The sequence below is a fragment of the Hibiscus syriacus genome, unplaced genomic scaffold, assembly GCF_006381635.1.
Source record: "Hibiscus syriacus cultivar Baekdansim isolate YM2019G1 unplaced genomic scaffold, ASM638163v2 tig00110893_pilon, whole genome shotgun sequence".
Classification (NCBI taxonomy): domain Eukaryota; kingdom Viridiplantae; phylum Streptophyta; class Magnoliopsida; order Malvales; family Malvaceae; genus Hibiscus; species Hibiscus syriacus.
The window spans coordinates 3,980,191-4,006,031 of record NW_024062901.1 but is presented as its reverse complement, the minus strand read 5'-3'; the positions used below and the strand labels follow the sequence as shown (position 1 = coordinate 4,006,031).

Genomic DNA, 25,841 nt, shown 5'->3' with positions numbered 1-25,841 from the left:
GGCTTGGATCAAGCCCATTTAGAGTTAAAAAGGGGGTTTTGAAACAAGAACAAAACTTGAAGGACCAAGAGAGAAGTTTACCTATTTTTGTTATGAAATGTTGTAAATCCTTAATTGTTTGATGATCGCACGTTATCCCCTTCTCATTTCCCCACTTTCTTTGTCATATTCTTCTCCCAAAAGTTTTCATTTCTTTTTTGATAACCTAGATAAATGTGGTAAATTGGTTAACTAGCAAGCTTAGTTTGAGGTTCTAAATGTAAGAATCTTAATCCCTCCTCTAGGCTTTAATTCAAGCCTCCAATCTCTTCATTTCACCATAGCATCTAAAATATGGATTTAGTGGGGGTTTTAGAAACGTAGACTAACCAGCTCATTTTTGGAGAGATTCAAGACTAAAAAATTGTCCTAAACTCTTTTCTAAGCATCATATTAGTAACCTTTGTGTTGATTCCTTGCTTACTGAGAGAAGTTGGTGAAAGCTCCAAGGCTAAGGGAAAAGAGAAACTAGCACTTGGTTGAGCTTGGGTGTTTTCAGCAACTTAGAACTCAAGGTAACTGAATTCTAACTCTTTACTACATTTTATATCACTACGTGTGTTTGTTAGCTCGCAAGAGTTATGAAGCATGTTCATGGTAGATTCAACATTTGGGTGTTTTTCATCTTGTTATGGCCTTATTATGACCCCTCTAATCAGACATAACCCTTTAATAAAGTTTGGGGACCTTAGTAGAACTTATAAAAGTGTTGGAGAGAGATTTTTTTAAAACCCAAAATAGGGTATTTGTGGGAATGAGTATCAGTACTAGAAGAATAGTATCGATGTTGTTCTTCAGATGTTAAAAATAAAGGGATTTTATGGCTAGAAATATCGATACCCATACAATGGGTATCGATACTGTAGGTGAGGTATCGATACTCGTGGTGGTATCGATACCAAGTTCACTTAGCAGATTCCAGTAGCCATTTTTGGTATAGGTACTCAAGGACCATCGATGTAAGGGTAGTATTGATACTCTCCAACAGGGTATCGATACTTAAGTATTTTTTCAAAACATAGTAGTCAAATTTGGTTTGATACTCATGAAAGTAATGATACTTCATGTAACATCCTAATCCAGTAGACCGAAGATCCATGTATTACAATGTTACACAGGACTACTGAAATAGTGACCCAAAATTTTCTTTTAAAACTGCTTGTAAATATCTAAAATTTAGACATTCATAATGTAATATAAAAACATAATAATAAACTGGGTTTACAAATAATGGGAGCTCTCAAAATATATCCACAAAATAATACAAAATAATGAGTTTCAATAGAGTTATGAATGAATACATAACAAGGTTCATAACAGTACATGCCCTCTAAAGATAACTCAAGGTGTACTCTGAAAGGTCTCTAGAAATCTGAATATGCTCCACTGGAATATCTGATGAAGATAGATCCCCACGATTGCTTCTTAAGAACCTACGCACGAAACACATTTCGAACGCTGAGCTTACGAGCTCAGTGCCTCACTAAAAAATGTATTATATATGCATTCACTAGATGAAGTGAAAAGTGCACAGGTCTAAACATGCTAAATATTGTACTACTAATTTATGGCTGACATCATGGTGCGACTGAGGGATTCTGCATCCCGGAGCTCACGTAGCACTACCGAAAAACCATCGGGTACTCTGGGTGAGATAAAAAAATTCTGCATCAGAAACGTGCACCCACCGACTTACTCCGTCAAGTCTTGGGACTGACTTAGATTTACTTACTGTCGTATTTCTGCTAAAAGGAACTCGGGTGTCCTGATTGTTTCACAAGAGTCAAACAAGGCTAATTTTATGTAAACCTAGTTATTTATGTTTCTACTATTCTGATATTAACTATTGTTCTCGCTTGAAGTCTTATTTGAGGATATACTGAAGTGTTAGAGTACCTCGAGTCTAATTTCCTAAAAAGATGGCATTTTTGTCCAAAACAGACTGAAAGTATCGATACTAGCCCAAAAGTATCGTTACTCTTGCAAAAGTTTTGATACTTTATATAAGTATCAATACTTTTAAACATTATGCACTGCCTAGTTTCAATACTTTCTGGGAGTTTCGAAATTATAACCCAAAGTATCGATACTTTTGAAAGAGTGTCGATACTCTTGCCCGGAAACTCACGTGTTTCTCCAAGAAGAAGAACAAGAATCAATATTATCCCCTAATATCAAAACTCGACATGCAAAGAGCATAAAATAGGTGCCAAAACTCCTATTCTTTTATCCCAAAGTCCTTATTGAGGTCCTCAATCATTATTAAAGTTTTATATAGATACAAATGAGCATAAATGGGGCTTTAAACATGTTTAAAATTCCAAAACATGAAATCTACCATGAGAATTATAATACCCCCAACCTGTATCCGACCCGAATACGGGTCTGAGGTCTCACATTGACTTTTCAACTTTGACACTTAAAGAAAACAGGGAAATTTAAAACTTTCATTAAAATAAAAGGGATTTATTTACATGGATTGACCAAAACAACCAAAATTGATCAGAGCATTTATAACTGACACTTTACTTACATGCCAACATACTATACACGACAAAGTACATACTTTATCAGTTACTTCTGATCTGATCTGCTAGCAGTGCTGCTGTTCTTGCCACCCTATTACCGCTCTTCCTGATTCTTGGTACCTACGTGTAAATCACTTACACACTAAGTCACAGACTTAGTGAGGCATAACATAAATGTATGTATTCACATGTATAACCATGAATTTATGAACATGCGTTCTTACCATGAATCAAGACATTTCAATGTTCCTTATTTAAGAGTGCATCGGTACACATTGAATGTGCATCGATGCACACAACCCAGAAATTGCATTTTAAGCCCGAAAATCATCAATTCTTCACTCAATTCTTCTATTTTAAACCCTATTATATCATTAAACCCAACCATCATTACTTAAACCAACTTATATCCATGAAAATCATCTTTAACCTTAGAATCATATCCTTCATATATAATTCAAGAATCATACCCAAATTTCAATATGTTCTAAATACACTTCTAACACTTTATATTCCTTGATTAAGTCGATGACAAGTCAAATTCAACCTCCAATTTCAAATATGAACTCTATTTAAAAATTCTATTTAAAATTCCCTTTAAGAACTCATAATCTTTAATTTTCCTATACTCATCTTGTTGTGTTAAACAACCTAAGTTTTCCTTAAGCTTAATTAGAATCTAAGAAGCAAAACCAACCTTAAATTTCAACTAACAAACAACTTATAAGAAATATCACCTTTTCTATTAGTTTTCATGTTGGGAGGAAAGAAGAGAATAAGAGAATTCTGGAAGCTTATGTTTTTCTTCCTTCTTCCACGTGTAGCTAAAATAAATATATTTATTCTTTAATTATTTCCTATGCAAATGATCATTTTACCCTTCTATTCCTTCTTCCTTGCAATTTAACCCTATACCAATTATAATACTATTCAATTATTATTCTTTAGTCACCAAATTCTGAAGTTTTATAATTTAGTCACTAACTCGGTATTGAGCTTATATATCTCCCCCTTAAGAAAATTTGTCTTGAATTTTCATTATGCGAAGAGATGGGGGTATTGAATCCTCATGTCCTCTTCACGTTCCCATGTTGCTTCCTCTATCTTGTGATTCCATAATACTTTAACTAATGGAATGGTCTTGTTTCTTAATTGCCTAACCTCGTAAGCTAAGATTTTAACTGGTTCTTCTTCATAAGTAAAATCTGGTTGGGCCTCAACCTCTTCTGAAGTCACGATGGGAATGATTAGATCGATACTTCGAAGCATTGAGACATGAAAGACATTGTGAATTTCTCCATTTCAAGTGGCAACGTCAGTTGATATGCTATTGGTCCAACTCTCTTTACAATCTCATAAGGGCTAATGAACCTCAACTTTCCTCTTCGACCAAACCTCAAAACTTTTCTAAGGAGATACTTTGAGAAACACTTTATCTCTAATTTGATATTCGATCTCTTTTCTCTTTAGATCCGCGTACGATTTCTGTCTATCAGCTGTTGCTTTGAGATTACTTTGAATTACTTGAACCTTTTCTTCCACTTCTTTGATCAACTCGGACCAATAATTTCTTTGTCTTTAAGTTCAAACCAATTTAGAGGCATACGACATCTTCTTCCATAAAGAGCTTCATAAGGAGCCATTTTGATGCTTGATTGATAACTATTGTTGTACGCAAATTCAGCAAGTGGCAAGTACCTTTCCCATGATCATTTGAACTCGATAACATAAGCTCTCAACATATCCTCCAAAATTTGAATTGTTCTCTCAGATTGCCCATCGGTTTATGGATGAAACGTTGTACTAAAGTTTAACCGAGTTCCCAACGCTCCATGTAATGATTTCAAAATCGTGAAGTAAATTTAGGATCTCGATCTGAAACAATAGAAACAGGTACACCATGTAGACGTATAATCTCCTTGATATATAACTCGGTATACTTATCCATGGAAAAGTCAACTCGTACTGGAATAAAATGAGTTGACTTAGTCAATCTGTCAATAACCCATATCGAATCTCTTTTATTCGGAGTCAAAGACAACCCGTTACCAAATCCATCGTTACATCTCCCATTTCCTCTGAGGAATAGACATAGGTTGCAACAGTCTGACGGAACTTGATGTTCAGCTTTAACTTGCTGACACGTCAAATATTTGGATACAAATCCCGTAATGTCTCTTCATTCTAGGCCACCAATATCGACTCTTGAGATCCTATACATTTTGTATCTCCCGGATGCATAGTCAATGGACTGCAATGAGCTTCCGTTAACAAGTCTTTCTTTAATTCATTATCATCTAGAATTACTAACATCCTTGATAATATAAATTCCCATCATCTTTCATATTATATATGTGGCCTCTCCATTCTCCGTATCTGTTGTAACTTCTTTAAACACTTTTCATCTCCAGCTTGAAATTCTTTAATTCGGTCTAGCCATGATGGCTTGAGAGTCATTATGCACATATCCTCTTAATGATAGTCTGGTATCCAAAGCTCTTAAGGCTGCAAACGTTTTCGACTTAAGGCATCCGCTACCACATTCGCTTTCCCCGGATGAAAATCGATCACTACATCATAATCCTTTAAGAATTCTACCCATCTTCTCTGTCTTAAATTCAATTCTTTCTGAGTCATCAAATACTTTAAACTCTTATGGTCCGTATACAAAGTATCTTTCGCCATACAAGTAGTGACGCCAAATCTTAAGAGCGAACACTACTGCAGCCATTTCTAGATCGTGCGTTGGATAATTCTTCTCGTGCGGTTTTAGTTGCCTCGATGCATAGCTACCACTTTGCCTTCTTGTATTAGCTCGTATCAATCCGTTATGACGCGTCACTGTACACTACAAAGTTCTTGTCAGACTCGGGTTGAATCAACATTGGAGCTTCTGTTAAAACCTTTTTCAGCCTTTCCAAACTTTCTTGACACTCCGGAGTCCATACAAATTTTACCTCTTTCCTCAATAATTTAGTTAAGGGCAATGCTATTATCAAAAAGTTTTTAACAAACCTTCGGTAATAACCAGCTAACCCCAGAAAACTCCGGACTTCTGACACATTCTTTGTAATTTCCCACTCTAAAATAGCTTTGATCTTTTGAGGATCCACTCGAATTCCTTCAGTAGAAATCACATGTCCAAGGAATGTCACTTCCTTCAACCAAAATTCACATTTGGAAAGCTTGTCATAAAGCTTTTTCTCTCAAAGTCTGTAGAATTGTCTTCAAATGCGAACTATGCTCTTCTTCCGACTTCGAATACACTAATATATCGTCAATGAATACCAAAATAAATCGATCCAAATAGGGTTGAAATATTTGGTTCATAAGATCCATGAAAGCAGCCGGGCATTCGTAACTCCAAACGATATCACAATAAAATCATAATGACCATACCTCGTTCTGAATGTTGTCTTTGGAATATCTTTATCTTGAATCTTCAATTGATGATAACCAGAACATAAATCAATCTTCGAAAACATTGAAGCTCCCTTTAACTGATTAAATAAATCGTTAATTCGGGGGAGTGGATACTTGTTCTTGATGGTCACTTTATTGAGTTGCCTATAATCAATGCAGAGACGCATGGATCCATCCTTCTTTTTGACGAACAAAACTGGAGCTCCCAATGGTGAAACACTCGGTCTAATAAACCTTTTTTCCAATAATTCTTGTAATTGGATCTTTAATTCTTGTAACTCTTTTGAGGTCATTCTATATGGTGACATGGCAATAGGTGCAGTTCCGAAATTACTTCAATCTGAAATTCTACCTCTCTGTCGGGTGGCAACCCGGTAACTCTGCAGGAAAAATGTCAAAAAACTCTCTGACTGTAGTAATTTCTTTTATCCCTTTCTCTTTTCCCTCACATCCAACACACTTGCAATAAACCCTTGACATCCCTGTAGTAATAACTTCTTTTCCGACATCACTGCTATTACATTAGCCAATGGGTTCCATCCTTCACTAAATACAATAACCTCTATACTTCTGAACTTCTCAACGTTACTTTTCAGTCTACAATCAATATTAGCATAGTAATGATATAACCAATCCATTCCCAGTATCACATCAAATTCGTCAAAAGGTAATTTCATCAGATTAGCAGGGAATTCAATTCCCTGAATCCGTATGGGACACCCGCGACACACCATATTGACTTGAGTATTGTGTCCTAATGGATTAGTCACTATTACCTCATTGCGTAGATTCTAACGGAATATTCAATCCTTTCATCAACTTACTACAAATGTAATAATATATGGACCCCGTATCAATCAATACAAACACATTTTATCATACAACTGAAAAATACATGCTATGATCTCTGGATCATCCTATCCTTGCTAGTCCTGAGATTATACACACGAGCTTTAGAATGTATTTCTTGCGGAGCTTACGAATCTGATTGACTTCTTCCTCTGTCTCTACCTCTCTGTGTAGCCGAGGCAGGCCTCTCTGGCTGAGCAGATTCACCCGCTAACATGGAAATCCCGAACAAAATGTCCAGTGTCCCCACATTTAAAACAGACTCCAAAAATCATCCTGCATATCCCTGAATGGTTCCTTCACAATGTGGACATTATCTGACTTGACTCGGGTTAGATCTCCCAGCTCTAGATCCTACTAATTGTGTCTGTCGACCCTCATCTGATTTGATCCCCATGCAGAGGATGCAACTGACTCTGATCTCGCTTGGGGTCGAGGACCATCATCTCTGCCCCTTTTTGATGGTGTCGAACTCGATGATGCACCTGTTCATTTTTATGTCTGAGCCCGCGAATCTCCGAACCTTTCATTCTGAGCTCTTTCTAGAGCTTTTGCACGGTTCACCACTTCTTGAAATGAGGATAGATTTAACAAAACATTTCTTTCAGTCGTGGACGTAAACCTTCTACGAACCAATCACAAACATCATTTTCTGTAGGAATTAACTAAGAAGCGAAGCGGCTCAACTTGTTGAATTACATTCGTACTCATACACTGTACGATTCCATGCTTCAAGTTCATGAACTCTTACTTCATTTGTCGGATGAATTGATCTCCAATGTATTTATGTTTGAACTCTTCTAAGAACAAAGACCAAGTTACTTGATCACCAGGCATTCTCAATGCAACGTTGGTCCACCAAATCCTTGCTTGCCCTCGGAGCAAGGAGACTATTCCATCCAACTTTTCTGGAACAATGAAGTCCCTCTAGCATGATTTTTGCATCATTAAGCCAAAGGTCCGCAACATGACCTTCTTCAGCTTCACCTCTAAACTCTGGTGCTCTTAAACCCTTCAACTCCTTTGCAACATTCATTCTTGGAGTTGAAGTAACAGAAGGTTGAAAACACGCCAATACGCATCCAGTGTTCTGAGGAACACATCTTGATCATTTACAGGCACTCTAGAGGGTGTCTGATCTTCACTCTGCCTGGCTAGGGCAGGTGAATTACTACTTTCAGCGGGCCTATCATCTACCACTTCACTTTTAGAGCTACCATGTCCGGACATCTATAAAAACATACCCATATCATTCTATCAGCAAAACATCATACTTAATATTATATCAGATCAGAAGTTTTCACTATTTTGTTGGCATGTATACTTTATAAGACACTCTAGACTTCGGTTTATGCCGAGAATCGACTAAACCGTGTCTCTGATACCATTAAATGTAACACCCCCAACCCGTATCTGACCCGAATACGAGTCTGAGGTCTCACATTGACTTTTCAACTTTGACACTTAAAGAAAACAGGGAAATTTAAAACTTTCATTAAAAAAAAGGGATTTATTTGCATGGATTGACCAAAACAACCAAAATTGACCAGAGCATTCATAACTGACACTTACTTACATGCTAACATACTATACATGATAAAATACATACTTTATCAGTTACTTCTGATCTGATCCGCTAGCAGTGCTGCTATTCTTGTCACCCTATTACCGCTCTTCCTGATTCTTGGTACCTACCTGTAAATCACTTACACGCTAAGTCACAGACTTAGTGAGGCATAACATAAATGTATGTATTCACATGTATAACCATGAATTTATGAACATGCGTTCTTACCATGAATCAGGACATTTCAATGTTCATGTATCGATTACACTATAATATATATGATGATAACATGTACATATAACACATATATTCTCATGTCAATTCCACTTTAATTTATCTTTGGATTGCCCATGTACATTATTGAGAACAAATGTATGTGAGTACATAGAGGTTGTGCATTATGCTGTCACCACAGCTCGTATAATTCCCTCAAGGGGCACTGAATATTTGTCCCGAAGGACCACTGATTGTTCCGAATAACCACTATGTCCCGAAGGACCACTGATTATCCCTCGACTCTTGGCATGCCAATTATACCTATAGCTCTCGTATCATATAACATGGGCTTAAATATGAATACATTTTTCATTTCATATCTCTTTCATCACTTTTCATATAAACACATATATAATCATTTCCATTAATCCACATACATGGATTGTTTCTCTTGTAAGGCATTCGTTCACATAATATAATATTGAAGCATAATGAATTATGAATGAAATCACTATAGAAATAATACCTGTATGCATGTACATGAATATGAAATCATGAATTCAACTATCAGAGATAGACTTATCACAAGTCTTATCTCTATACACTTTAACTATAAAATGCATCACCTTGTCCTTGCTTGTTTCGACTTGATCCTAATCCTTTGTTTGTTCCAAAACGAAATTATGTTCTATATCTACATAGTAATACATTGATACTAATCAGTATATTAATTAGTATATTCTAAACTATCACTCTTAGGCTAAAAGAAAGTTATTTCCAACTTTTAATGATGGTATGCATCGATGCACTACACCATGTATCGATGCATCCCTTGACAGGTGCATCGATGCACTCCTTATGCATCGATGCATTAATGATATTTGATGTTCCTTATTTAAGAGTGCATCAGTACACATTGAATGTGCATCGATGCACACAACCCATAAATTGCATTTTAAGCCCAAAATCATCAATTCTTCACTCAATTCTTATATTTTAAACCCCTATTATGTCATTAAACCCAACCATCATTACTTAAACCAACTTATATCCATGAAAATCATCTTTAACCTTAGAATCATATCCTTCATATATAATTCAAGAATCATACCCAAATTTCAATATGTTCTAAATACACTTTTAACACTTCATATTCCTTGATTAAGTCGATGACAAGTCAAATTCAACCTCTAATTTCAAATATGAACTCTATTTAAAAATTCCCTTTAAGAACTCATAATCATTAATTCTTCCTATACTCTTCATCTTGTTGTTTTACAACAACCTAAGCTTTCCTTAAGCTTAATTAGAATCTAAGGAGCAAAACCAACCTTAAATTTCAACTAACAAACAACTTATAAGAAATCTCACCTTTGCTATGAGTTTTCACATTGGGAGGAAAGAAGATAATAAGAGAATTCTGGAAGCTTATGTTTTCTTCCTTCTTCCACGTGTAACTAAATAAATATATATATTCTTTAATTATTTCCTATGCAAATGACCATTTTACCCTTCTATTCCTTCTTCCTTGTAATTTAACCCTATACCAATTATAATACTATTCAATTATTATTCTTTAGTCACCAAATTATGAAGTTTTATAATTTAATCACTAACCCGGTATTGAGGCTGTTACAGTAATGCTTCAAAATCATGCAATCTACTACATTTCATCTAAATGACATACACATGGTATAGTTGAGTCAAAAGTGAGTTACCTTTGATGTTAAACTGCTGAAAACACCCAATGCTCAATCAAGGGTGAGTTTCTCATTCCCTTTAGCTTTGGAGCTTTCTCCAACCTCCCTCATAAAACAAGATTCAAAACAAAGATTACTAGCTGAAAGTGAAGGCTAACAAGGGTTTAAAAACACTTTCGATAGCTAGGAAACACTGAAAATGAGCTGGATTCTCTGAATTCCTTACACCCCTTCAAAACTCATTTTTGGCATCCATCACCAAACCTTGCAAGAGTAGGCTTGAAATGAAGCTTAGGAAAAGAAGAATGTGGTTCTTACCTTGGTTTAAAGGGATAAACTAGAGGTAAACTAAACCTCTCACCTTTGCTCAAGTTTTTTGAGAATGAAGGTGAAGCCTTGGAAGAAGAAAATGACAAAGGAAAGTTGAGAAAACAAGGAAGGGAAAATAGACATGAAATCAATTTCAATTAAAAGGATTTAAACTTTATTTTTGAAAAGGGGTATAATTACTTCCTTGGTCCCTCCAATTCTGACTACAGGTTAAAAATACCATTTTTATTCACTATTGGGCTTGCCTCAAGCCCAAATTCTCTTTAATTTGGGTCAAGGCTTTCTACAAGCTAAGAAATTAAACAAGGCCCATCTCGGGTTAACTGAATACTTCTAACCTGAGATTCGGGGTATTACACCTCATACCATGAGTATCGATACTCAAACTAGAGTATTGATACCAGCCCTTTTCTATCAGCCTTTAATAAGTCAATAGTGTCGATAACCAATGTTGATACTGAGGGATTTAGTATCGATACCTAAGAATAATTTTGGTTAAGAAACCCAAGAGTCTTAAGGGATAAAATTGAGGGACCCAATTATACCAAAATACCATGAAATAAAACTAAAAGTGATAACATTAATAAATTGAGAACAATTAGAAACAAAAACATCTAGGATGACATGAAATTAGTCTTGTTTGATGCTCGAGATATAGTCAGGACACCCGAGTTACTTTAAAATATACTATCGTACAATTAGATATCTGAGTCAGTGCCAAGGCACTTCAGCCGCCAGCTGGGCGTATATGCCTCAAGACACGACAGAGTAAGTTGGTCTAGTGTAAATTTTCGATGTAATTCTGGATCTCACCCCAGATACCCAAGTGTATATAGAAAGGCTAGAGGGGTGTGTGAGCTCTGAGATGCAGAACCCTAAGCCACACCATGATATCTACCTTAACATATTAGATCAGTATTTCCATGTCTTCCTACATATGGCTCTAGCATGCAGATTTAGTGAATGCATGTAGTATAGTACATTTATTAATGGGGCATTGAGCTCGTAAGCTCAGTGTTCGAATTCGTTTCCATGCGTAGGCTTAGGAGGCCACTCGAGGAGCGTTATCATCATCAGACATTCCAACACAACTGAGGCATCATATTACGTTTTGATTTATATTAGAGGACATGTACTATTATAGACCCTTTTTGTGCTCAGCGTGATATTTTGATTTAAACTCAGTGTATTTATTTTGAGTGATTTGGGAGCTCTCCCGTATTTTGTAAGCTTGGATTTTTATGTTTTATTTCAGTTACCTTAGATGTACTTTACATGGTGCTTTACAGTTGTTCTAAAAAAATTTTGGGTTAGCTACTTCGGTGGTCCCGTTTGACATCATAGCCCATGGATCTTCGAGTCGGACTGAATTAGGTTGTTACAAATTCCTTATGAAATAATATGCAAATGATGTGTAAGGATTAATTTTGTGGTCAGGAGACTTGTTATTTCTTGAGGTCCTAGGTTCGAGCACCGTTTATGTTAGAGGTACAAGTGTTCATTGTCAAATGATTGAAAGTCTTTAAACAAATATTGACTTATATTTACCACAGATCTATCAAAAAAGAAAAATATCCATGACCATTTGTGTCAAAGTTGTTGGGACTAAGATGCTAATTTTTGTTTTGTCAAAAGTGATTAGGTAAAAGTGTTGGCATCATTTTTACTAAAAGGGGTATATTCGGTAACAAATATGAATTTTGGAAATTTTGAAGATGAAAAAAAAAGTTATCAATATCCACGTTATGTGTCGCTATCCAAACTTAAAATATCGATATTAAAAATTTTATACTAATAACGATATTTTAAATTAAAATGTTATTTCTTAGAAGTTTCAAACTTTAAAATCGTATCGAATCTTTTGAAGGTATTAATAGTTGTTTAAGAGTATTGATACCTTTGAGATAGTATCGATACATGCTTATGAAATTGATCAAATTGTTATTAATACTTGTATTTGAATCTAGTTTGCATGTTTGCCTAAATTATTGATATATTTTACAAAATTGGTCCTTCCACTTTAAATATTCACATAGATTTTTTATTAAATGTTGAATTATGATTCGTTTGTTATCGTTCTGACTATCAAATATAGCATTTCTGATCTGATTTACAATTAAATAAAACATAAAATGTTACATTTCTTGATTGAATCAAGGCTCATAAGATCATATATCCATTCCATTTTCTTGTGGTGTTGATTGAGTATTAGCTATTACGAGTATTTTAATATAATTTACATACTTTCTCATTTAGTAAATGGGGATTAAGATCCACGTTTACGTCCCGTCTTATCATCTGATTCGTAATCATATTCACATATTAATTTTTGTACTTTCTCATTTAGTAATCGAGGATTAAGATCTACGTTTACGTTCCCCTTATTATATGATTTGTGTTCGTGTTCGTGTTCATATTAACATGTGTCTACTATAAATATTTTATTGTTATAATGTATTATCTTTATTACAGCCATTATTTATTGTTAAATCGTTTCAAGTGTCCTTAGGTTTTACCCTCCTACCTCCCCATAAATAGCAAGTTATTGTATCATAGTTTTAAAAACGTTATAAAATATTCCCTTGTTTTGGTTTATACTATAAATAAGTATTTAAAATATATTATTTTTATTTAAATATTTAAAGTATTTTTTAGTTAAAATAAGTATTTAATTTTTTTTATCAAAATAGAAACTTAAAGTATTTTTTTATCAAAATAGGTATCTAGAGTATTTTTTGATCAAAATAAGAATATAAATGTTGAACTATGTTTCGATATAACAATTTAAGGCAAAATGGTTTTTGGACTTGAATTGAATTTACAAAATGTATTTGGACTTAATTGAATTTATTCAAAATTTACAAAAATAAATTCAATTAAGTCAAAAATTCCAGTATGTAAAAGGGGAACCGATTCCCCCCAAGGGGGTACCGATTCCCTCACTGTTCATCAGTCCAACGGTCATAATATTTGAATATTATGAAGGGGTATCGATTCCCTATGAAGGGGTACCGATTCCCCCCATTCTGGGCAGCCTATTTTTGCAGAAAAATCATTCCCAAACGGCTCCAAAACATCCCCAACGGCTAGATATGACTTCAAACACATTCCATGCTATAAATACAAGCTAAGGACACTTGAAGAAGAAAGAGAACAACTATCCAAGTAATCAAACACAAGAGAAGAGTTTTTCATTCTTATTTCATCTTTCTCTTGTAAATATTTTGTTCTTGTGAGCTTAATTCTTGTAAACACCTACCTTAGAGAAGTTTTATTGTTTACATTTCTTATCCTTTTGTAAAGGGGAAATGTTCTAGCTAATCCCGTGTAAAAGCTAGGGAAATGTTCTAATTTATCCCGAAAAAACTAGGGAGTTTGTAAGGTTACTCTTTATCCTCAAAAGAAAGAACAATTAGTGAATTTGTTGGAAATCCTTGGTGAGGAGCTAAGGTAGTGGACGTAGACTTTGATTGAGAAAGTCGAACCACTATAAATCGCTGTGCAATTCTCTATATTTCAATCTCCTTACTCCCTAAACACAAAACCGTTTCGACCCCTCTTTGCAAACCGTTCCGGTTGTCGATTCGAGCTTCCGAAAATCCTAACAATAAAGTATTCAATTTTTTTCATATAAATACTAAAGTATTCTTTAATTAATATCACATGTCAACTTTTTTAGAACTTAGATAAAAAATTTAAATACTTTAGGTACCTTTTTTGAATAAAAATATTTTAAATATCTATTGATCTAAACAAAATTTAACTTTTATTTTTTTAAAAATACTTTAAATAATTATTTATAATATATGTCTTTTAATTTCATTCTTACTTTTAATGTCCTTTCGCTTTGGAAGGGTGATATCAATTGGGTTACATTTTTTCATTTGAGTGTACGAACATAGAAGTATTATATTAATCTTAAGGGTAATGTACACAAATGGTCCCTCGACTATAGGATATTACTTTATTAGGTCTGTCGACTATTAAAAGTTACAAAATAGTACTTCAACTATAGATTGTTACTTTGTTGAGTCCCTTGGCTATTAAAAGTTACAAAATGGTCACCTGACTAATTATTATACTCCAAAATTGTCATTTTTTGTTAAAAAAATTAACGATATTCTGAAACGACTATCATATCTCAGTCATCATTCTAACGTCCAGTTTAGACAACCATCAATTTTTTTAATAGAAAATGATGAATTTAGAACATAATGAATAGTCAGGTGATCATTTTGTACTTTTAATAGTCGAGGGACTTGATAAAGCAACATTATATATTTGGAGGACCATTTTGTAACTTTTAATAGTCAAGGGACTTAATAAAGTAGTACCCTAAAATCAAGGGACCGTTTGTGTACTTTACCCTTATATTAAAAGATATTATTTATTTTATAATCATATTTAAACAATTATTTCACCGAACTTTAAATTTATTTTAGAGCTAATTGCATCATACGTCGTCAATCTATTAACTTCATTTTAAATTGATCCTTAAACTTTTAAGTATCATGATTTCATCTTTAAAATATGCCTATCAATTTAAATTAGTCCCTAAATTTTTTGAATATTTCAATTTTCATTCCCAAACTGTGAACTTCATTCTAAATTGGTCACCAAACTTTTTGTATATTTCCATTTTAACCTAAATTATACGTATATACTAATCATATCTCTTGTTAATAAAATCATTAGGCCAAGCTATATTATTATATGTTTGGAAAAAAAAATTAGGTTAAACTATGGTTGAAATGGATTACATATTTGGATGAATTTGGGGATGAACTCGGAAGATCTAAAAGTTTAGGGACCAATTTAGAATGAGATTCATAGTTTGGGGATGAAATTAGAATATTCAAAAGTTTAAGGACTGGTTTAGAATAAGAGTCATAGTTTGAAGATGTAATTGGAATGTTTAAAAGTTTAAGGACTAATTTGAAATTAGGGTCATAATTTGGGGATATATGATGCAATTAACTCTTTATTTTATTTCAAATGGTTTAATCTTTATATTAAATGTTTAGTGGAGAATACTTGAAGAATGATTGTGAGATTTTATGTGCATAAATGAGTATGTACAATTTCTTCGTTCCAAAAAAAAAATCAAATTACACAAACTCAAAACAGTTAATAAATGATCGTAGCTTCTTTTCCCTCAATTCAAACCTACAAAGGCCGTTACATTCTCGAACGCATTTAAAGTATAAGGTAACCGGCGACACCGGCCGCTCCGACGACACCGGCCGCTCCGACGACAACCCTCGAAACTTCCAAAATGGCACCACCGTCGGGATTAGGAGCGGGACTAGAAGCTTCGGGAGGAGCACTAATACCATTACCGCCTTCATCACCTGGCGCCGGGGCCGGCGAAGCACCCGACTTCAAGGCGGCAGCCGAAACCATAGCAACAAAAGCGATCGAGATGAAAGCAAGAGCAACAAGTTGACGTGCCATCTTTTATTTGATAATTTGGTACGAAAAGAATGTTTTAGAGAAATGCAGTTCTCTCTATGATTTATTGTTATAATTAACAATAGAGAATCACTACATTACACGTACGATGAACAAGGGTTGAGAGATTTATATAGTGATTAAAATTCTAAATCCATGCGATAAGACATGATATATTCGGTTATTTAACCGCTTTACGAGTATTATGAAACACCGTTCATTTTAAGTGGAGACCTACAATTTTTTTCGCTTGGCAATTGAATTTTAGGGTGAAGTACATAAATAGTCCCTGATTATAGGGTGATATTTTATTGAGTCATTCGACTATCAAAAGTTATAATTTTTTTAAGTTTCTTGACTGTTAAAAGTTACAAAATGGTCACCTGACTATTCATTGTGTTCCAAACTCATCATTTTCCGTTAAAAAATTGATAGTAATTTGAGTTCGACGTTAACTTGTTGACTGAGACATTATATAATATGATCACAAAATATCAAACGATTATCATATCACATTCAGCATATTAACATTCAACTCAAACTACCATCAAATTTTTAACGGACGAGTTTTAAACACAATGAATAGTCGAGTGACCATTTTGTAACTTTTAGTGGCCAAGGGACTTAAAAAAGCAATGTCCTATAGTCAAAGAATCATTTTGTAACTTCTAATAATCAAAACACTCAATAAAACAATACTTTGTAATCGAGGGGCTATTTATGTACTTTATCCTAAATTTTATTAATAATCGAAATTAAAGACAAAGATGCTTACATAAAGGGAAAGAGAAAGAATCGCTTACTATTCATTTGGCTTCCTATGATAATTTTGATTTAATCATCCAATTATTTTAGGATTAAGAGACATTTTGTTATGGTAATAAATTGAAATCAATAATTCTATCTTTTTTTATTGTATTAATTTTAGGGTAAGTTATGCATTTAGCACCTAAATTATCAATTTTAGTATGTTTTAGTACTCAAACTTTCAATTTTTCAAAAACATACCTAATGTTTAGTTTTTGTTTCATTCTAGTACTTCACCGTTAAAAATTTAACGACACTACATTTTTTATGGGTAAATTACATCATTCAGCACTCAACTATCTTCTCACTCCTATTTTTGTACTAAAGTTTAAAAAAATTCAATTTGACTACTCAACTTTCAAAATTCTCCTATTTTAATCATTCTAATTTATTTTATGAATAACTTTTGTGACATGATATTTTTATATTATTTTTTTATTAATATATAATTAAAAATAAAATATTAAATTTAAAAGTTAGAGTGATTAAATTAGGAGTAATTTGAAAGTTAAGTAAAATTTAAAAAAATTAAACTTTAGAGACCAAAATAGGAGTGAGAAGATAGTTGAGTGATGAATGATGCAATTTACCCATAAAAAAGGTTCCACGTGCAAATCACTTGTTATGTTTTTAACAACGAGGTACTAAAACGAAACAAAAATTAAACATTAGGTATGGTTTTGAAAAAATTGAAAGTTTAAGTACTAAAACGGATCAAAACTAATAGTCTAGGTACCGAACATGAAATTTACCCTTAATTTTATCATTTTTTATATGATTAAAATGTATTATTTGTTCAATGTATTTCTTAGTCATAGGTAATTCATACACGTCCTATAGACACATATGCTCGAAATCGGGATCTATAGAGATAACAACACTCTCTTTAAATATTGAAGCCACTAGGGGGTGAGCGTTCGATCGAGTCGAGTCAAAATATTTTGAGTTATTCGAGTTGACGAGTCATATTTCATAACTCGAAGTTGACTTGAAGTTTTTTCGAATCGAATCGAGTTAATAAAATTCTAGTTGAGTCAAATTTTTGAGTTTCTATTTAAATTTAATTATAAATACAATATTTATGACATCGTTTGATTCTAATTTAAATGGTATTTTATAACCATATACAATACATATATATTTTTTCATATTTTCTTCATATGTGAATTATATATATCATATAAAATTGAGGTACTTGATTCAAACTTCGACTCAAACATTAAAATTAATATACTAATTACTAAACATTTCGAGTTATTCGAGTTACGTTTTACAACTCGGTTTTAACTTGAAATTTTTTCGAGAGGAGTCGAGTATACGAAATTACAACTTGAAGTCAATTCGAGTCGAGTCGAAAAAATCGATTTTTCGAGTCGAGTTCGAGTTTTGCTCACCCCTAGAAGTCGCATAATATATTCATTAGTTGTGACAATTAATTTTATCCTTAAACCCATTTTATTATATCAATTTCTTTATTTAACTAACATTGATCGTTACAATATTGATGTGACAATTAATTATACTTATAAGATGATTTATTATATTGATGTGACAATCTTTTATGATGGCATGATGGTAAACAATGCTAATATTATAGTTCACGTATCAATGATGATGTGATAGAATAGTTTAATTGACTTATTTTATTAAATTCACGAATAATTGATTTTTAATTAAAAGTTTAATGGTTTAATTGATATCGGATAAACTACACGAGTGATTTTTTTTTATCTATCTTGATTTAGTCGATTGTTTTAAAAGGGTTATGTTTTGATTACTTTTTTTTCATTGATTCGTTAACTCTCGTTAGTTTAATAACATGATACATTAATAAAAATGGTTAATTATTAAGTTGATCCTTGAACTTTAGTCAAAATGCTTGTTTAACATTAAGCTTCTTCTTTCATGATCATTCGCTTATTATAAAATTATTTTATGAGATTGTGATGATTTTCGTATAGGAAAAACAATAAACTAAAATGAATAATTCTTGCGTGATATAATTAGAATAAAACTTAATAAGAAAATACTTTATTTTTAGTATGCACCAATCGATCCCATTTATTTATTGATGAACAACAATTTCTGTAAATCATAACATGATTAATAAATGTAACTTCTTTCTCGTATCAAACGAGAAAAGCATTCCCATTTTCAAACGTATTTAAAACATAAAGTAGCCGGCAACGACGGCTACTCCGACTCCTCCGATAGCCGAGACATCAAGCGCTGTGGTGGCCTCGCTGCTAGGACCAGGAGCGGGAGCAAGGGAAGAAGGAGAACCGGCAACTACCACCCGCAGCAGCTCCGATTGGACTGGCAGCGCCGGGTGCGGGGGCGGCTGAGTCGCCGGACGTAGGCTTGGAAGCCGGAGAAGCAGCGGACACCAACCCAACAAGGGCAATCAAGACCAAAGCAAAAACAACAACAACTTGACGAGCCATTTGGTCTTGGATGTTTGTTGAAGAGAGAAGAGATTGGTGGTGGTGAAATGCAGTTTTTCTCTACAATAGAGAATCACTGCTTAATGCACAAGATGCTTGTTGGTTTTACTATTCTATTCTCATCATGCATTTATAATTTCCACCATGTCAAAAATAGATTGCATGAGTGAACTACATTAAATTTCGGACTTCTGTTATTGAATCATATATATATATATATATATATGCACATTTTTTTTATTATATGTTTATTATTAATATTATTAATTTTTTTCCTATTAATGTTATCATTTTATTGTGGCAAAACTTTCGAGATAATGTTCTCGAATTTTTTATTTAACGATATAACGTACTCCCAAGATTAATTATTTAAATAGGGTGAAATCCACAGTGTTGACCGTAGGTCGCCATGCCTTCCGGGCGACCTACTAGGTCGCCATGTCTTCCCGGCGACCTACAAGAGATTGCATGTTCCATGCACGTCCCAACACGCTGGGCATCCGAGGCCATCCGACCGAGGTCATCCGACTGAGGCCATCCGAAAGCATCTAAGTCCATCTGAGAGCATCCGAGGCCATCCGAACGAGCTATGCGAGGGCAACCGAGCGAGCTATGCGAGGGAATCCGGGCATCCGTTCAATGTTCTAAATTAATAATTATATAAAATTATAAATATAAGTAGGACAACGTTCTAGTGTTGCATTCTCATACTGCAATAAAAAATTGTGAAGAGTCGTTGCCGCTCCTTTTGCATAATTGGTTGCAAAGACATTGTATCATCTTCAGTTTCATCCTCGATAGGATTCTAAATAACCCTAACTACAATTTCTTTTAAACTTTGGGTCTCTAAATATGTATCATTCTTACTTAGATAATCTAATAGGTGGTTGACATCCATTTATCAATTAATTAATACTTCTATAAATTAATAAAATTATATAATCCCGTCATTATTAATTTATAGAGGTTTTTATTGTCAGGTGATTTCATGGCCAGTTTATTCTGCTTGTTGTCCCAATATTTGTGAAAATTAGAGTTAAAAGAAGATATGGTAAATTACACGTTTATTATCTAAACTATCAGTTTTAGTTCGTTTTAATATTTAAACTTTCAATTTTTTTCAAAATCATACCTAAAATTTAGTTTTGTTTCATTTTAGTACTTCGCCTTTAAAAACTTTAGTTTTTGTTTCATTTTAGTACTCTCGTTCAAAATTTAACATTAAATTTTAAAAAGATTGAAAGTTTAGGTACTAAAACAGACCAAACTAATAGTTCATGTACTAAAAGCGTTAAGTTTTTAACGACAGGGTATTGAAATCTAAACGTTATGTATTATTTTGAATAAAGTTGAAAGTTTAGGTAGTAAATGCGTAGTTTACCCAAGAAGATATTATTGGGTCAAACAATCAAGTGCATGTTTCACATTCAACTTCTTCCATCATGATCATGCAATTTATTAACTTTTATTATATCAAAATGAGAAAAGCTATCTCATTCTTAAAACATATTTAAAACACAAAGTAGCCAGCAACAATCGCTGCTCCAACTCCTATGATAGTCGAGACATCAAGTGCGCCGGCGGCATCATTGCTACTTTGCTAGGACTTGGAGCAGAAGCAAGACCGTGAAAGAGAACCGGCAGCTCCGGTCGAACTTATCAAGCCGTTAACTGAAGCAGCAGCAGCAGCAGGTGCGGGGTCGGCTGAATCACCGCCAGTCTTAGGAGGAGGAGCGGCGGAAACCGAGCCGACAAAGGCAACCAAGACCAAAGCAGCAACAACAACAACAACAACAACAATAATTTGGCGAGCAATTTGGCCTTGGATGTTTGTTAAAGAGAAATAAAAAAAAGAGAAGAGATTGGTGATAGAGAAATGCAGTTTTCTCTAAAGCTTTTTGTATTAGCAATAGAGAATCAATGCTTAATGCACAAGATTCTATTATAATAATGTATTTATAAGTTCCACCCCGTTCAAAAATAGATTGCTTGAGTGAATTTAAAATTTTCAAAAAGGTAAACTACGTGATTAGTACTTAAATTATCAGTTTCGGTCCGTTTTATAATACATAAACCATACCTAAAATTTAATTTTTGTTTCATTTTAGTACCATCGTTTAGAACTTAACGTTAAATTTTGAAGAAAAAAATTGAAAGTTTAGATATTTGGTCCGGACCAAAATTGATAGTTTAAGTACTAAACGCGTTAAATTTTTAACAGTGGGTACTAAAATAAAACAAAAACTAAACATTAGGTATAATTTAGAAAAAAAATGAAAGTTTATATACTAAAATGAACCAAAATTAATAGTTTAAATACTAAACACGTAGTTTACCCTTTTTAAAATTGATTGGTTATTACTGCATTTGGATGAATTGCATGAACTTATAGGCAAGAATTTGCATTTCATAAACCAAATTGTCCTATTAATTAATTAAATATTGCAGGATATCACATTAATGGTCACTAGCACTTGGATAAACTTCATTTTTTATCATTAAACTTTTAAAAGTTATGTTACGATGCCGATATTGTTTTTTTTATGAAACAATTACTTTATCATCAACTCGTATTAAGTTGATAATGTGACATGTTAACAAATAAAATTAATATCAAATATGAGCTCTAAATTATAACATTCAAAATCAAATAGGAATGATCAAATCGGAATGATCCAATCTGAATACAAAATGACCTCTATATAAATTTAAGGACTATTTTGATTTTTTTCAAAAGTTTGAGCTACTCAAACATCATTCGGCCTTAAGTTATTTTGTACGTGATTGTGTTAATTTTTATGTTTCATACCCAAAAAACAAGAAACTTGGTAAGAAAACACTTTATTTTCAGCATGCACCAATCCATCCCATTTATTTATTGACGAACAATAAATTCTGTAAATCTCAACATGATTAATAAAACTTCCTTCTCATATCAAAATGAGAAAAGCTATGGCATTCTTAAACGCATTTAAAACAAAAAGTAGCCGGCAACGACGGCTACTCCGACTCCTCCGATCGCCAAGACATCAAGTGCGGCGGTGGCATCACTGCTAGGACCAGGAGCGGAAGCAAGGGAGGAAGGAGAACCGCCTGCAGCAGCTCCGATCGAAGTAGCACCACCGGGTGCGGGGGCAGGTGAGTCGCCGGACGTAGGCTTGGAAGCCGGAGAAGCGGCGGAAACCGACCCAACAAGGGCAATCAAAACCAAAGCAGCAGCAACAACAACAATTTGGCGAGCCATTTGATCTTGGATGTTTGTTGAAGAGAGAAGAGATTGGTGGTGGTGAAATACAGTTTTTCTCTAGAGTTACTGTCTTTAACAGTAGAGAATTACTGCTTAATGAACAAGATGCTTGTTGGTTTTACTACTCTATTTTAACCATGCATTTATAAGTTTCACCATGCAAAAATAGATTGTACAGTGAATTAGATTAAATTTCGGGTTCTTGTTACTTTTTAATTATAAAATTAAATTTTAATTTTAACTTTAATTACTTTAAAATCGTTAAATTTAAACAATCTAATGAGTCCACTCAAATATAATTTAATTACTTTTTAAAAAGTTTGATTTTAATCTAAAATTTATATTTTTTTGTTTTTCTCCTCATTTTCAAATGTTTTTATTTTAAAATATAGTTATATTATACAAGTATATAATAGGTTATATATCGTGTATTTAATATGAATTGTCACGTATATTTTATATATTATTATCATTAATTTTTTATTGTTTCAACCTACATATCAATTAAAATTGAATAATTTAATAAAAAGTATAGATTAGAGGTCAAATTTATCCTTAAAATGATAAAATTGAAATTAAAAAATTGTAAATATTATTTTTTAATTATCTGATAATTAAAGAAATATTGTTCCTTTTATGTGATTCGTTGGCCTTTTAAGTTTTGGAGTAAATTATATATATACTTACTTGATTATGTACATTTTAATTTGTTATTGATCTTTTAATTTTATCAATTAAATCACTTAATTATTTAACTAACGTCAAATAAGTTATTTTCCATTAATATTTAACGGATAAATTAATATAACAATTAGTAAAATTGATATAATTATATATTTAGTCCATATTATTTATATATTATATCAATTTGGTTTATATGATATTTAAAAATAGGGTAAACTATGTGAATAGCCCCCTTTGTTTTTAGTATGACCGAATTCTGTCACCAATTTTAAAATTAATGATAAATGGTTTCTAATGTTATCGATCCGTTAGATTTTAATCCTCAGTTGTTAAGTCTCGTTAACCCTTTAACAAAAGTATTATGTGAAAATTAAAAATTAAAAAAAAACCCACGAGTTTCTTCTTCTTCTTCAAACTTTATTTGCTGCAAATTTTTAATGTCAAATTATATTCGTATTCAAGGTTAAACGTGTACCTCTCAAAGTTCCTTTGATCTCTGCTGAAGACAATGATAAATAACATAAGAGGGTCAGACGTTTTGTGTGTTGGGAACCATTATTAGGATCTATGCACTTTTCTCTTGATTGTGGGTTTAAACTAGGGATGGCATGGGAGTCCACCTGACCCGATCGGGTCGGTCGGGTTTAGGGGGAAAAATACTCGACTCGACCCGAAAAAAAATATAATTTTACTTTATATATTTGAGAATAATTACAATAATACCCCTCTATATATTATTTTTTTCAATTAAGTCATTGTTTTTATTGAATAAAAATAATATTTTTTTTATTATTTCGGTTCGGGTAGGATTGATTTTTTAAGTTATATATCGGGTCGGGTGAAATCTTGTTTCATGCGAATCGGGTCGGATCTCAGGTGGATGAGTCATTGTTCTCGGGTCGGGTCTGGTGAACCAAAAATCTGACCCGACCCATGCCCATCCCTAGTTTAACCTACATAAGACATGTGTTGAACTACCTCCTAAAATCAATTACCCCATTCATAAGAACCATCCTCTTGTTTTACAGTTTCGTATTCAAGGTTTGATTTTCCCTTGCAATCTATGTCGTAAAAGGCTACCGTATTAAGCTATTCTAGTTCACCTTGTAAATTTGCACTTCATATAACATGTGCACAGTTACCTCCTATACTCGATCTCCTCTGCCACCGTAAATATCCTCTCGTTCTAGTATTCCAAAACAACCCATCGTGCGAGGCATGTAAAGAAACCCAACGCGATAAATTTGTTTATCGTTGTTCAACTTACATGTTTAACCTTCATTTCGAGTGTGCATCACCACCTCTTACCATTAAAGAAAACACCCATGAACACCCTTTCACATTGTTGTGGAGACAAGTCTCCTTCATTTGTGATGCATATGGTGTTAATGGAAATTATGTTTGCTATATATGCTCTACACGCAACCTTATAATCTATGAATAATGTATTTCTCTATCATCCATAGTCGTAATCCCCCGACATGAACACCCAATTTTCCATAAATATTTCCTTCAACCTCAAGAGTTCGGGGATTGTGATTATAAAATTTTGTTTACAATAAAGTGAAAGGGGAGTATGGGAGTTACTCTTGCTCCTATTGCAAGTTCATTGTCCATGTGAGATGTGCTTTAGAGAAGAAAGAGTGGTACACATGGATTTTGGATTTTTTTTTTTATATTTTTTAACTGTCACTTCATACTTTAATTAAAGGTTAACGGAAGTTAACGGTGTAAGGACTTAGACCAGATAGACCGATAACGTTAAAGACCATTTTACCTTTAATTTTTAAATTAGTGATCAAAATCGATCATACTCAAAACAAAAAGGACTACTCGCATAATTTATCCTTAAAAATAAAATTATCTTCATCTTCTATGTTGTGAGAGAAACTGAAGTTCTCACCACCGTCTTTTAAAATTATTTCGGGTTAGTTTGACAAGGTTTTTGAAATGATAAAATGTTCATTATAGATATTATATTGTGAATTAAAAATATAAAAATTAAATTATATTTGACACTTACTAATATTATGATATATAAAATTTATCACTTGAACTATAATAAAATATAAAAATATAATTATAATAAAAAATATACTTTATAATAACTCACTATTAATATTTTAACATATAAACATAGATTTTATTTACTTTTAAATAATTAAAATAAATTATTAAATAATAAAATTTTGTAAGGATATTAATATTAAATTATTAAAATAAAATGTAGATATATAATTGAGTGGGGTAAAATTATAATTTACTCTTAAACGCAAAGCTGAAAATGAAAAAAATTACAAATCTTAATTTTTTATTTTTATTTTTATCTGTTTCACATTGATTTTATAATCAAAATGAATTTTTTTAGCCTATAAATGCGTTTAAAAATCTACGCCAAACAAGATCTTCATATTAGATAGTAATAATTTAAATGAACAACTTTTTGCACGATATAATTAAAAGTAATATGCACCAATCCATTCCATTTCGGCAAATCTCAACATAATCAATCAAGCCACCTTTCCTTGTATGAAAACCAAAGAAGCCGCTGCATAC

General features: G+C 32.9%; 1 protein-coding gene across 1 annotated transcript; it reads right to left on the bottom strand.

Annotated features, from left to right (window-relative positions):
* Positions 1-18,944: 18,944 nt before the first annotated feature.
* On the bottom strand, positions 18,945-22,698 carry LOC120145571 (classical arabinogalactan protein 11-like). Its single transcript, XM_039159397.1, has 2 exons — positions 22,278-22,698; positions 18,945-19,029 (listed from the first exon to the last, which is right to left on the bottom strand). The coding sequence occupies exon 1, from the start codon at positions 22,596-22,598 to the stop codon at positions 22,326-22,328; it is 273 nt and encodes a 90-aa protein (XP_039015328.1). The 5' UTR covers positions 22,599-22,698; the 3' UTR covers positions 18,945-19,029; positions 22,278-22,325.
* Positions 22,699-25,841: the final 3,143 nt, after the last annotated feature.

What these genes read in the sequence shown, in the direction of transcription:
- LOC120145571 (XM_039159397.1), bottom strand. Translation starts at nt 22,598, where the DNA reads ATGGCTCGCCAAATTGTTGTTGTTGCTGCTGCTTTGGTTTTGATTGCC.